At 41.7% G+C, this 11,988-nt stretch overlaps 1 protein-coding gene across 2 annotated transcripts; it reads right to left on the bottom strand.

Moving 5' to 3' along the window:
- Nucleotides 1-2,919: 2,919 nt before the first annotated feature.
- On the bottom strand, nucleotides 2,920-7,286 carry LOC117558522. Of its 2 annotated transcripts, XM_034234773.1 has the most exons (3): nucleotides 4,416-7,286; nucleotides 4,228-4,307; nucleotides 2,920-3,573 (listed from the first exon to the last, which is right to left on the bottom strand). In XM_034234773.1, exon 1 carries the CDS (start codon nucleotides 6,549-6,551, stop codon nucleotides 4,776-4,778), a length of 1,776 nt encoding a protein of 591 aa, XP_034090664.1. In that variant the 5' UTR covers nucleotides 6,552-7,286; the 3' UTR covers nucleotides 2,920-3,573; nucleotides 4,228-4,307; nucleotides 4,416-4,775. The 2 variants fall into 2 exon arrangements, with proteins under 2 accessions (XP_034090664.1, XP_034090663.1); XM_034234772.1 differs by having other exon boundaries at nucleotides 4,228-7,286.
- Between the last annotated feature and the right edge of the window lie 4,702 nt (nucleotides 7,287-11,988).

Raw genomic sequence — 11,988 nt, 5'->3', positions numbered from 1 at the left:
GTATACGCATTTAAGAGATGGGAAAGAGGTTTAAGAAAAAACAGCATCGGGTGAAATGAATTGACCATACTGATCTCAGCTTTCTCATTTGCTGTCTAACATCTTCCACATTCATTCAGTCAGGTTGAGATTAACACCCAAACAAATGTTTCGAAGAATCACATTTACATACTCAGAGGTCAAAATGAGTAAAAATGTTATCACATTGCAAGTACTGTGAATTACATGTATGCTTAGAACAGGAATAACAAGTAATGTAATGTGACATTTAAAAAACTAATTATAAAAAGGGATACGATAATAGGAATGTTTCTAAAAATGCATTAAAATAAAAAGTCAATTCTGGACGAAGTGGCATGTTAACATCACGATGAATGACAACTGCAAATTAAAACACGTTTTTACACACCTTAAAACTATAAAACAGAAGACAAATGGTGTGACATTCTATCAAATGTACAATTAATAAGCAAATAATAGGCCTATAAGGTTTGCCTTATTTGTAAATACCAGTATTTTAAAATCTGTATTTTAGAGTAAATATGATTTGCAGTTAAGTTAGTTCCCCATATAGAAACATTGCATTACATTTCTTTCTCTACTTTTTATTTTATTTGTCACACATCTGTATCAGTGTCACACTTACCCTTGAGCATATCACATTTAATTAAATAATACAAATGTTGTGTAATGTATGAAGCACATTACACTGGTAGTACTAGTTTTAGAATTATATATCCAGGAGGTCACTAAACATCCTCATAATATATCACTGCACAGTATAGTGCAGCACTATTTCTCAACGTTGTCACAGTCCTAAGATTTGAAATAGAACATTTTAACATGCCTGATTTCCTGCACCAAAATGCATTGCTCTATATGGCTATATCATTGGCATTCGAACATCTTACCTCAAAGGCAGGAGAGAGGAAGTGGATCTGCAGGTCAAAGCCGGAGAGGTTTTGTCTCCTTTAAAACAGCCTGTGAACACCTGATGCTATCCGAGCTGGCAAGCTTTGATTTTCTTGAAACTGCAGAAGCTAATATACATATCGTGAAACCTGACCTTATCTCCATAGCGGACCTTTACAGTGGTTGTCAATGATTAGCAAAAATAATACAGCGTCACTGTCACAGTCTGCTCCATCATTCACCAGTAGTTTTCCATTCACCTGTCTCACCTGTTAACCACACACACGTTTTTGCTCACTCTCTTTCTCTAGCCCTAGACTTTTGGGGGCCCTAAGCGAGCTTTGGCTTGGGGGCCCCCCTCACTCTAGCGCGTTCTCACTACACACAACACGGAACCAACTTTTGTCTTATGATGTTAGAATAGGCACACATATTGTATAAATGAGCATGTAAACACCATGGATATAACCTCGAGGGGGGTCCGGGGGCATGCTCCCCCGGGAATATTTGTTTTTAAATATTGAAGTTAAAAGTATCAATCTGGTGCACTTTGAGAAAAAAATTAAGAGATCTATGGATACATCTCTCAACACCCATATGAAACAGAACTGTAAGCAGATTTTTCTTTATGGATATTTTACAAATCACTTAAACTGTATTCTTGTTTTGTCATATAGTATTTCATAACTATTTTTCATTTATTCTCTCTGGTAGTCCATCTCATAATGTTAGAATAGAAACTAGCTGTCAATAGGAATATCATTCAGAATAATTATAATTTCTTGCAAAAATCTGTCACAAAAAGCGGTTTAAATTCAGGTGTTGTTATGGCAACGTCAGTGGCCAATCGGCCACATTTACTGCTGCAAATACGTTCAAACCATAGACTGTATATATAAATGGACGTAGGGTCCGTGAAGTCACCCATAGGATTCTGCAGAGTTGCCGAGAAGCCCTTAGTAGGCGGAGTCGGCCACTAATGGCTCGACAGTGACGTCAGAGTTCAACTCCCGCCTGTTCCAGCCTGCTCCAAATAAGGGCAAAGAGGCGGAGCCAAGGCGGGACCTGCTGCCACCGAGCTGGAAGTTCCAGAGCTAGCTGAAGCTACCAAGCTAAGCTAAATCATGCTCTGCACACTTCCGTCGCATTTTACGTTTCTAAGGTAAGCGGACATGAAACTATTCAGCAAAACTATAAATAATAATCTAAGTTATTGAGTTTTTAGCATAATACTTCAGAATCTTAAAACCCCTTAACGTTTGTATGCAATTGTGCTAAATTCAACACTGGAATCAAGCAAATATTAATATGTTTGCATGACATTAGTTATTTATATTTTGATATCACTTAATTACACGTTTAATACATTTAAGTCAAGCTAAGGTACATGTGATGGTAGCTAGTTAGTGCTCTTACCTGTGAGGCCTCCTCCAAACAGCATAATAACCAGACTGTATCATTAAAACTAAGTACCAGTTCTAGATCCTTGACTTTAGACAAACAATTCAAAAGACAAAATGTATTTAAAGACCAATCTTTATTTGAATGTGCCTCTTAACCTGAGATATTAGTTATACAGTAATAGTATTGACAATCTAAAAAAACTGAAAACTCAACAGTCAACTTTATGTTTCTTATTGTCCAAAGCATTTATTATTTTCATTTATCCCCTCTCATATTCAGTGTGGACGGATTGAGACAGCGTGGTGTCCAGAGAGCTGCAGAGACTTCAGGGAGAAACCTCCGTGTGATGGACGTCCTGTCTGTTGGTTTGGAGAGGACTGAGGGTCTTTCCTCTGCGAGGAGGACCAGGCCTGATGGAGGAGCCCATGCTGGGCATAGCTGATACCAACTGCACAGGCCTAGTCTGTCACTTTATTTGACTAAATGTGTTTACTTATACATTTCATAGGTTTACACCTTCTGTCCATATGTGCTTTTTATTTAAAACATGTTTGATTAAGTTTTGGTTCACATTTCAATAAATTGTATTTGTATTTGCACTCCTTTTGTCCATTATTCTTACTGAAAATGTTAGATTACACATTCACATCTGACTGAAGATTGGCCCGATTTATTTGTGACATTGCAAACTCTGCGGTACAAGGCACAGGTGATGTGAAGCTCATAAAGTGAGGCAAATAGAAATAATCAGCTGATGGAGTGTAGATGTGGAAATAGTGTGACGACCCCTCCACACCGCGTGGGGTGCCGTCTGGTTGTGTGTGTGTTTTGTGTGTGATTGCAGGTTCCAGCTACAGCTGTTTGATGAGGCGCACCTGCCGGATGAGCTACACCTGTTGAAACAGGATATAGGAGGAGCCCAGCCGGTTACGTTTCTCTCACTCCTCTGGGCACTCTCTCTGCGCCAGCTTCGGGGACCTGATGCTGGTGTTTTAGTTTGTGGTGTTTAAACTAATAAACTATATTATTCTTACCTCTCGTCTCGCCTCCCTGCTTTATGTTACAGCCCACGAGCCGGGTTGTAACAATAGGTGCATTTCATCAGCTGACTGTGTTTTCACAATAAAAGTAGTTTCTTAGTGAATGTCCTGTACTGGTCTTAAAATCTCATAACATCAGCTTTTAGTGTTCCTCTTGGATGTTCTTCTTGACCCTCAGAGAAGGAGAAAATGTCCTGTCTTTCAGGCATGTCCTTTCCTAACAAAAATGATAGGAAACATAAAACATATTATTGCAGAACAAGTGTGTTATTTATGAAAGTGGTGTGTTTGTGTGTTTAGGGGCTGTAGATATAATTATTTTGTAATTGTAATGATTTTTTTTTATTTCAACAGTGAGCTACAAAGACGATCAGATTATGAATGAACAGTATGAAGCTCATCAACATTGAAATATTTCAAATGTTATTATCAAAATAATATTTAACTGTTATCAAAACGTAGTGCAACTGTAGAAGCTTGCTCTGTTTCACTGAAAGAATAACTTTTACCACGTTTTTTCAGACAATATTGAGAGATAAATAGTAGCAGTTCTCACTATGTGTTAAATATCTTTGCCTTCAATACATTAAATTAGAAAGCTGAAAAAAACATATTTCTATAGCCTTTATTTATACAGGTGTAGATCTCATTGAGACACAAGGTCTCATTTTCACACAATCATATTGCTTGTTAACATCTAAATGTAACCTTTTGCATGGAAAAACCCCTCAACTTAACTGATGTGTAGGTGATCTAGTATTTAGTATTGTTTAATGGAACGTATATCAGTGTATTCAAGTCAATACTTCATTTATTTAAACAAATATCTTTCTTGATTCTTTGTACAGTATGAAAAATAGAGTCTTTGTACCCGTGCTGAAGTTCACTGCTGTGAGGAGTCCAGTTCTGTCTCTCACTCTCTGGTCCAGCCTGTCTGCATCACCTAGACACCTTAAACAAACAGATATATATATATATATATATATATTGTTATGACCGGCTCGTAGGTCACAACGGAAAGATGACAAGACGTACATGAGTTTCCAAAAGCCACGTCACATTTATTGCGATTGTTCAGTATAATGTACAATATGGATAGACGAGGGGAAAGGATCGCCGTGTTACTCCTCCTGCGGCCGGCTTGGAGAGAGTCAGGACCGCCATGTGACTCCGGGCAGCTGGGCTTAATAGCACCTCGGCGCCGGCCAGGTGTCCGCGATCGTGCTGATTGGCCTCTTCAGCTCCACCCCACCGTAAGACCTGTAACACACCTTGCACACAGGCTCTGGGGCCGTCATACCCCCCCCCCCATAAAATCAGGGTCCCCATCGGAACCCTGGTACCTACACACAAACACCCCACAAAGAACATGGCGCCCACAACAACAAAGAAAAACAAACAAGTCAGTGACTAGTTCAGCTAACTATAACGCGTTACATTTTTTTTCCCCTTTTTTTTTTTTTCTTTTCTTTTTTTCTTTCCCGCCATGCTCCGGAACCTGGAAGACACCCCGACCTGGTAAACCGGTTCGCCAGCAAAATACGTGACACTCTCCTGAAGCGAATACCCCTGAGCACGACCTCTCACCTCACCACCATGAAGAACACTCTCCCTTAGACCCTCCAGCGACGCATCAGGACGCTGTTCCTCCACCAGCTCAGCGTGAGAAACCGACCAGGGAATCTCGAGACACGTCACCCCATGCTGCGGTGAGGCCTCATCGATTTCAGCTGTGCTCCTGACCTCTGTCTGCCCACGTTTCATTCCCCGTGTCACAGTGCATGCTTTAAACACGTCAGGGTACTCAGTTTCGCTCTTGTCTGGCTTAATAACCTGGGGCACTGGCGCCATAATAGCTGGAGGTGCCCCATCAGCCCACACACGACTACCTGCAATGTCGTTACCCAGTATCATCGTGACCCCATCTATGGGCAGAGCGGGCCGCACGCCAACCGCTACTTCACCTTGAAACAGATCCGAACACAGCATCATTTTATGGAGAGGCACCCGAAGAACATTTAATCCGATTCCAAGTGTCGGAATGAACAACCCCATGTATGTGTCCTCTGAAAATGGTAAGGCAGATGCCAAAATGAACGAATCAAATGATCCCGTGTCTCGTAATATTTTTACCCGCACCTTCTCATTGTTCCCCACCAGATAAACAAACCCCTCAGTCATGAAAGGCAAATAAGACTGTCGTTCTGGGCTAGACTCCTGTGGTTTCAACTCACCGTCTAAACGCCCAGTCACCTGCTCAGCGAAAGGTGCCACGAACATTGCTGGCCTGGGACTACCACTAGTCCCTTCCTGCTCAGCTTTAGCCCTAAATGCATTGCAGTCTTTTCTCCAGTGCCCTCGCTCATGACAGTAATGACACACATTGTCAGGCTTACGTGCACCACGTACATACCCACTGACCTGCCCAGCAGGTCTCACTGGACGACCAGACCACGCTCCCACACCCAAGGAATTTCCATCGTGACTGCCTTGTACGGCAGCACCTCCACCAACGTGTGTCAAAACATAGTCATCTGCTAATGCAGCAGCTTCAGCAGCTGTCCTGACTGCGTGCTCACTGATATACACCGCAATGTGCTCCGGTACAGAATTTTTGAATTGCTCCAAAATAACGAGATCCCTCAACGCCCCGTGAGAATCAACGTCAGTTGCCGCACACCAGCGATCGAAATGGGTGGAAATATCCCGAGCAAACTCAAGGTGAGATTTATCACCTCTCTTCCAATTCCTAAACCGCTGACGATAAGCTTCAGGCACCAGCTCGTAAGCCCTGAGAACGGCAGATTTAACTAAATCATAGTGCAAATAGTCACTGACACTTAAAGATGAATAAGCCTCCTGAGCCCACCCCGTTAACACACACTGTAACAATAACACGCGAGTGGCCTCAGACCACCCCCTTACACCTGCGAGACGTTCAAACATTGAAAACATTTTTTCCGGATCCTTCTCATTAAACCTGGGAACCAACTTCAAATCATTTAAGTCATCCACTGACCTCCCTGGGGCCCCGCTTTGACTAGCTGAATAATCAGGAAACAGGACATCAGCCGCTACTTTGCCCTCTCTAATTAATTCCAGTTTCTCCCTCTGAAACTCCAACTTAGCCTGCTCAGTTTCCTGCCTCAATTTCTCCAAGGACACCGCTCTTTCCAGCTCAATGCCCTGTCGCATCTTCTCCACGGCCAACTCCTTTTCCGCGTAATCTGAGTAACTCCTTCTGTTGCTCGAAACTCAAAACTGCACTTTGACCCACCATTTATTTTGTGCGTATCAAACACTTTACTTTTCAACAAACAAGCCCTCAAATTCGCTTTTCACCGACTCTTTCACTCTTTTATCGCCAACTTCAAACCCATAATACTGAGCTACGTTCACCAATTGATCCTTGGTGCACTGATCCAAGAAACCTTCAGAAGGTGCAGCCACAAACGCCCCCACAACATCCTCCATATCTACCCAATAATAGCTATTTACACAGAGGAAATGCAATTTTCTTAGCCCACCTGTGCACACAGTAGGAATGAGCAGCCCCGCTAGCTGACTTCCTAACCACAAACTTACTACATAACTCCCCCCCTAGTCTTCATGAGGCGTAGCGGTGGGTACTTATGCACTTAAAGCCCGCTGGACCGAGAGAGGCGACCAGATAATCGGCAACCCCCCTGAACCACGGAAGTGCTCTCGAGCAAGTTTAGGGAAAAGGGAAAGTGAAGCTCTAACCGCCGTACCTCAACACTATTTAAAGCCCCCCCCAGACGAAACCCAAAAGGGAAACGCCTCTTGAACCTACCAGGGGAAACACTCCTACAGGTATTGTATATACAGGCGGGACCACTACCTCCTATTTTTCAGCGAATATTTAAGAGAACAGATCACTGCTATCGGACAAAAACACACTCTCATCAAATCCCACAAACCTGGGGACCATACGCGTTCCAAAATAAGCATAGGCACCAGTAGAGTGCATCCACAACACCATATAAGGCCACATACATCACTGTCCTCAGAGGGAATCCCCTCAAAAACTCAGGCTACCAAACTAGCCACGAACACAGGCTAATTCAGGCACAGCTAACGCCAAAACAATCCAACCAACTCCCGGTTCATACTCACGATAGACGAGCTCCCAGTTGTTATGACCGGCTCGTAGGCCACACGGAAAGATGACAAGACGTACACAAGTTTTCAAAAGCCACGGCACATTTATTGCGATTGTTCAGTATAATGTACAATATGGATAGACGAGGGGAGAGGATCGCCGTGTTACTCCTCCTGCGGCTGGCTTGGAGAGTCAGGGCCGCCATGTGACTCCGAGCAGCTGGGCTTAATAGCACCTCGGCGCCGGCCAGGTGTCCACGATCGCGCTGATTGGCCTCTTTCAGCTCCACCCCACCGTAAGACCTGTAACACACCTTGCACACAGGCTCTGGGGCCGTCACAATATGTAAAGTACCATGTGTACAAACAATATAACTGATTATCTTCTGTTGAACATGTTGGATTGTGTATTGTCCGAGTCAGGGTCCTTTTTATTTTACTGTAACTTTGGAAGTTGTGTTACCAATGCTTACTGTTTATTTGATACCAAGCCTTAACATTCATTACGTAGCTGATTCAAATCATAAACACATCAATAAGTACTCGAATTTCACTTACTGCAAAAACCGCATTCATGCACCATCTGTTTCAACCGCAGAGCGAGTCACAATAGTCTGATATATAAGCATGAAGAACAAACAACCACGGCCGGCTACAAGTTGTGTTCCCTGGATGAACTGAGCAGGCAGAGTCCCTGTAGCTAGCTTCACGGAGCAGGTAGCAGAGAGACAAGAAGCTAGCAGCAGTAGTCACTTGACAGAGCTGTCACTCAATGTGACCACGCCCTAATATATGCATAACTTTAAGGCTTAATATTAATTAAACAGATGAGTTGAGAAAAAATTGACCCCCCACACAGTAGTCATGACGGGGAAATCTAACTATACAGAGAATATGGTTTTTTTGAACCACGATGTAAACATGTTTATTTCTGCTGTAAAGTTGGGCATTTTAACATGGGGGTCTATGGAAATTGCTCCCTTCTGCAGCCTGCTCCTATTGGCCACTAGATGAACTGCAGTGTGTGGCACTTCCGTATTGGCGTCCCGGCTCTTCCCCAGAGTTTGCCGCTTGGTTCAAACATGCTGTTGACACGTAAAGCAGTGGCAACTATGCCACCATTTCAGCTGACTTTTTCTCAGAAATACTGTCACATAACATCCATATATTTCAGTGCTAGGTTGATGCTTAGCTAAGCTAACTATGAAACACTTTAACTGACAGGACTCAGGATCAACTGTGTACTGTAAGGTAGCTTCTAGCTTCATGTCGAACAGTAAGTCAACATTTCCCAGAGAGCTTTTCTTTGAAATCACCAGGGTAACGCTAAAAACATTACATTTAGATTGTATGACAAAGTGTTTATTTAATATATCTGGCTAGCTATAGCTACTTGCTAATGGTTTAGCTTACCGATTCAAAGTAACGTCAACGTAGCTGTAATTTATGCTTTGCTTACATGTTCACATAACTTGGAAGTTTACTGACATTTACATACCTTGGGGGGGGGTGCTAGTGGATCGCCGGAGCTGTATTAGATTAACATTAACATGCTTATTGTAGTTGTAAGTGCACTGCCTTGCGGCCTGTAGCACCATCCTTGATGGAGCATATGTGTGGGCTGGACCTGTATTTTACAGGAAAGGAGTGAGCAGAGGGTTGAGTTGTCGATTCTTGTTCAGTTTTCTATGACTATCTGCCTCACCCTCTCTGACTTTCAGTTGCACGCTACTAAAGAGACGCGCTACCATGAAAACCAAACAATGGTCTAGCTGTATTAAAGTCTGAGTGGAAACAGTCCTGAGTAAATCTGATTTTGTCAGAAATCGGGAGAAATGCGGGAGAAATATGACCCCGGGAGGAAACCGGGAGAGGGCAGTGAAATCGGGAGTCTCCCGCGAAAATCGGAAGGGTTGGCAAGTATGGTTCCGACCCTGCCTGTCCCTGACCTGCCTGTTCCCTGATCCTGCCTGTGCTTGGACTATCCTGCCTTGCCTGCTGTCTGACCCTGCCTGTACCTATGTTGACCGCCTCGCCTGCTCCCTGACCCTCTGCCCGGCCCTGACTCACCTTCTGCCTGCTGTCCTCTGGTTCATTTGCCTGCACATCATCCGGCTGTTACTGTTCTGATGGTATCCCTATGCTCTGGTATTATTACCAATAAAGTACATTACCAATACTCCTTGGTTTCTCGAGTGCTGCATTTGAGTCCTTCATAAGATTGTGACAGTCACATTAATAGTAGGTTGCAGTAAAATTCCGCTGCAGGCGTTTACAAAAGTATACTGGGATCAAGGTCCCCTTCTTTATTATATTGCCCATTCATTGCAAAACATAAATTAACCAACATTTACGACTTGATAGGTGCCAATATATCAATAAAATAATATATTTGTTTCAGGAGTCATATACCAAAACTGAAAGCCGTTAGATCTAATCAAGATTGGCAACGGCCTTACCTCACCTCCTCTTAGACAGTTTATTAACATACGCACAACTGCAACTAGGGTAACAAGAGAGGAGATTGCATTATTCCATTCAGAAAAAGTTCTTTCAGTCAGTCTTCATTTTCTGTTAAAGCTGCTCAGCAATGGAACTCAATCCCACCTCCAATCAGAGACCAGACCACATTCACTTTATTTAAATCCCAACTCAAAACCTGGTTAGTGAGGAATCAGCTCTGCCAACACTGACCCAATCTTCTGCTCCTTACAATCCACCGCCTGTGTTTTAACATGTTCTTTTGTTTTGTTTTATTTGTTTTGTTTTAATGTTCTGTATTTCAAATAGTTTTATTTAAGTATCCCAGTAATGACTGTTGCATGTTTTAAATGTATTGTATTTACTTGTTTAAAATTAAATGTGTTTTAGGTTGACTTTTAAAATCTGTCCAGGGACTACAGATGAAAAATAGCCTCTTGGCTAACTCTGGCACGTTTACAGAAATGTTACTTAATGTGCACTGTCCCTGTTAAATAAATGAATAAATAAAAAAAATAACAGTATAAACTTTATATCAGTCTACTACTGAAACTGTCAGAAATTATTTAATATTTAGTTTGAACAGTCGCTCAGCTTTAGAGTGGAAAATAAGTATCCAATTTATGATCACTTTAAAACCAACTCCTACATAGGGAAAGCGCTCTGTTTAATATGAATTGGGGTATATTTTAAGAGACAAATCTTTCATGCGTGCGGATACAAAAATAGGTCACTATCAATTTTTCACTTTGTTTACTGTTACTTTGTCTGCATTATGTCTTGCTGAGATAAAGCTTGATGTGTGTCTTTATTTTTCTGCTTGACATCAAATATTGTCATAACAATGTAATATGAGTGTAATATGGCTGTTATATAGGTGTAATTATACCATTTGTACTCTAGTCTTTATTCGATCATTTCAACAGATACATTTGTTTTGAGGCATTACAAAGAAATAATACAAATAAACAGATAAAAAGGTGTTTGATATGGTTGGGATAACAATGTAATATAGGAGTTATAAGTGTGAAGTGCGGGTAAACGAGTGTTGTAACAGTGTAAAATGTATGCAATATGGGTGTAATATAGGTGTAACTATACAATTTGTATTCTACTCTTTATTTCAACATTCCGACAGATATATTTTTGTTTTTAGACCTATGCTAAAAAAACTATAATAAGGATGCTTGGAAAAAAAGGTGTAATATGGTTGTGAAAATGTTTTAATATGGCGATAATAACCATAAGAATGGTTGAACAATGGGTGCAATAACAGTGTAATGGGTGTTATTATACAACTTTTATTCTGCTCTTTACTCTGCTTTCCATGCCTCGTGTTTTACTAGCTGAGGTATTGGTTAAGCATAAGGGCCTTTTGAGATTCATATATTACATTACTTACTTTGTATCCTGCTGCTGGATTTCTGAACCTACACTTATATGTCAATGTGTGGTTATAAGTTGATTTTAGGGGTCGACCGATTATCGAGGCCTTTTTTGAATCAAATTGCCGATACAATTTTGGCTCTGATGCGGCCGTTTCCCTGGCTGCACTCACCACTGTTCACGAGCAATGTCCCGCCCACAGCGCTATCTGATAGGCTATTACTGAAGTGTCAATCAACACTGAAGATTTTCCGGGCTGCAGCCAGCCAGAGAGGCGGGACCTTCTCAGATTACAGGCAGACACAGACAGTAGTGATGGGAATTCCGGCTCTTCTTGGTGAGCCGGATCATTTGGCTCGGCTCACCAAGAAGAGCCGGCTCTTTCGGCTCCCAAACGGCTCTTCAGTTTACCACATATTATACCTTTTATAATTAAATCAAATGTAGCCCTGTTTTGACTAATGAATGATTTATATGTGTACACATATATCATTTAAATTATTCAATACATCCTTTGTACTGAAGTATTCAAAAGTAAAAATGACATGTGTAATATAAATGATTTGCTGTGGCCAAATGTTTTCATTGCATTTACAGACCCTTGTAACTCTGATACCACCCAATGAATGCACTGACTTGCTTG

This window comes from Gymnodraco acuticeps, unplaced genomic scaffold, assembly GCF_902827175.1.
Source record: "Gymnodraco acuticeps unplaced genomic scaffold, fGymAcu1.1, whole genome shotgun sequence".
Classification (NCBI taxonomy): domain Eukaryota; kingdom Metazoa; phylum Chordata; class Actinopteri; order Perciformes; family Bathydraconidae; genus Gymnodraco; species Gymnodraco acuticeps.
The sequence above is the reverse complement of the archived record's forward strand: the minus strand, read 5'-3'. Positions and strand labels throughout refer to the sequence as shown.

Excerpts from the sequence above, each read along its gene's own strand:
- LOC117558522 (XM_034234772.1), bottom strand. The coding sequence starts at position 6,551 with ATGCGACAGGGCATTGAGCTGGAAAGAGCGGTGTCCTTGGAGAAATTG.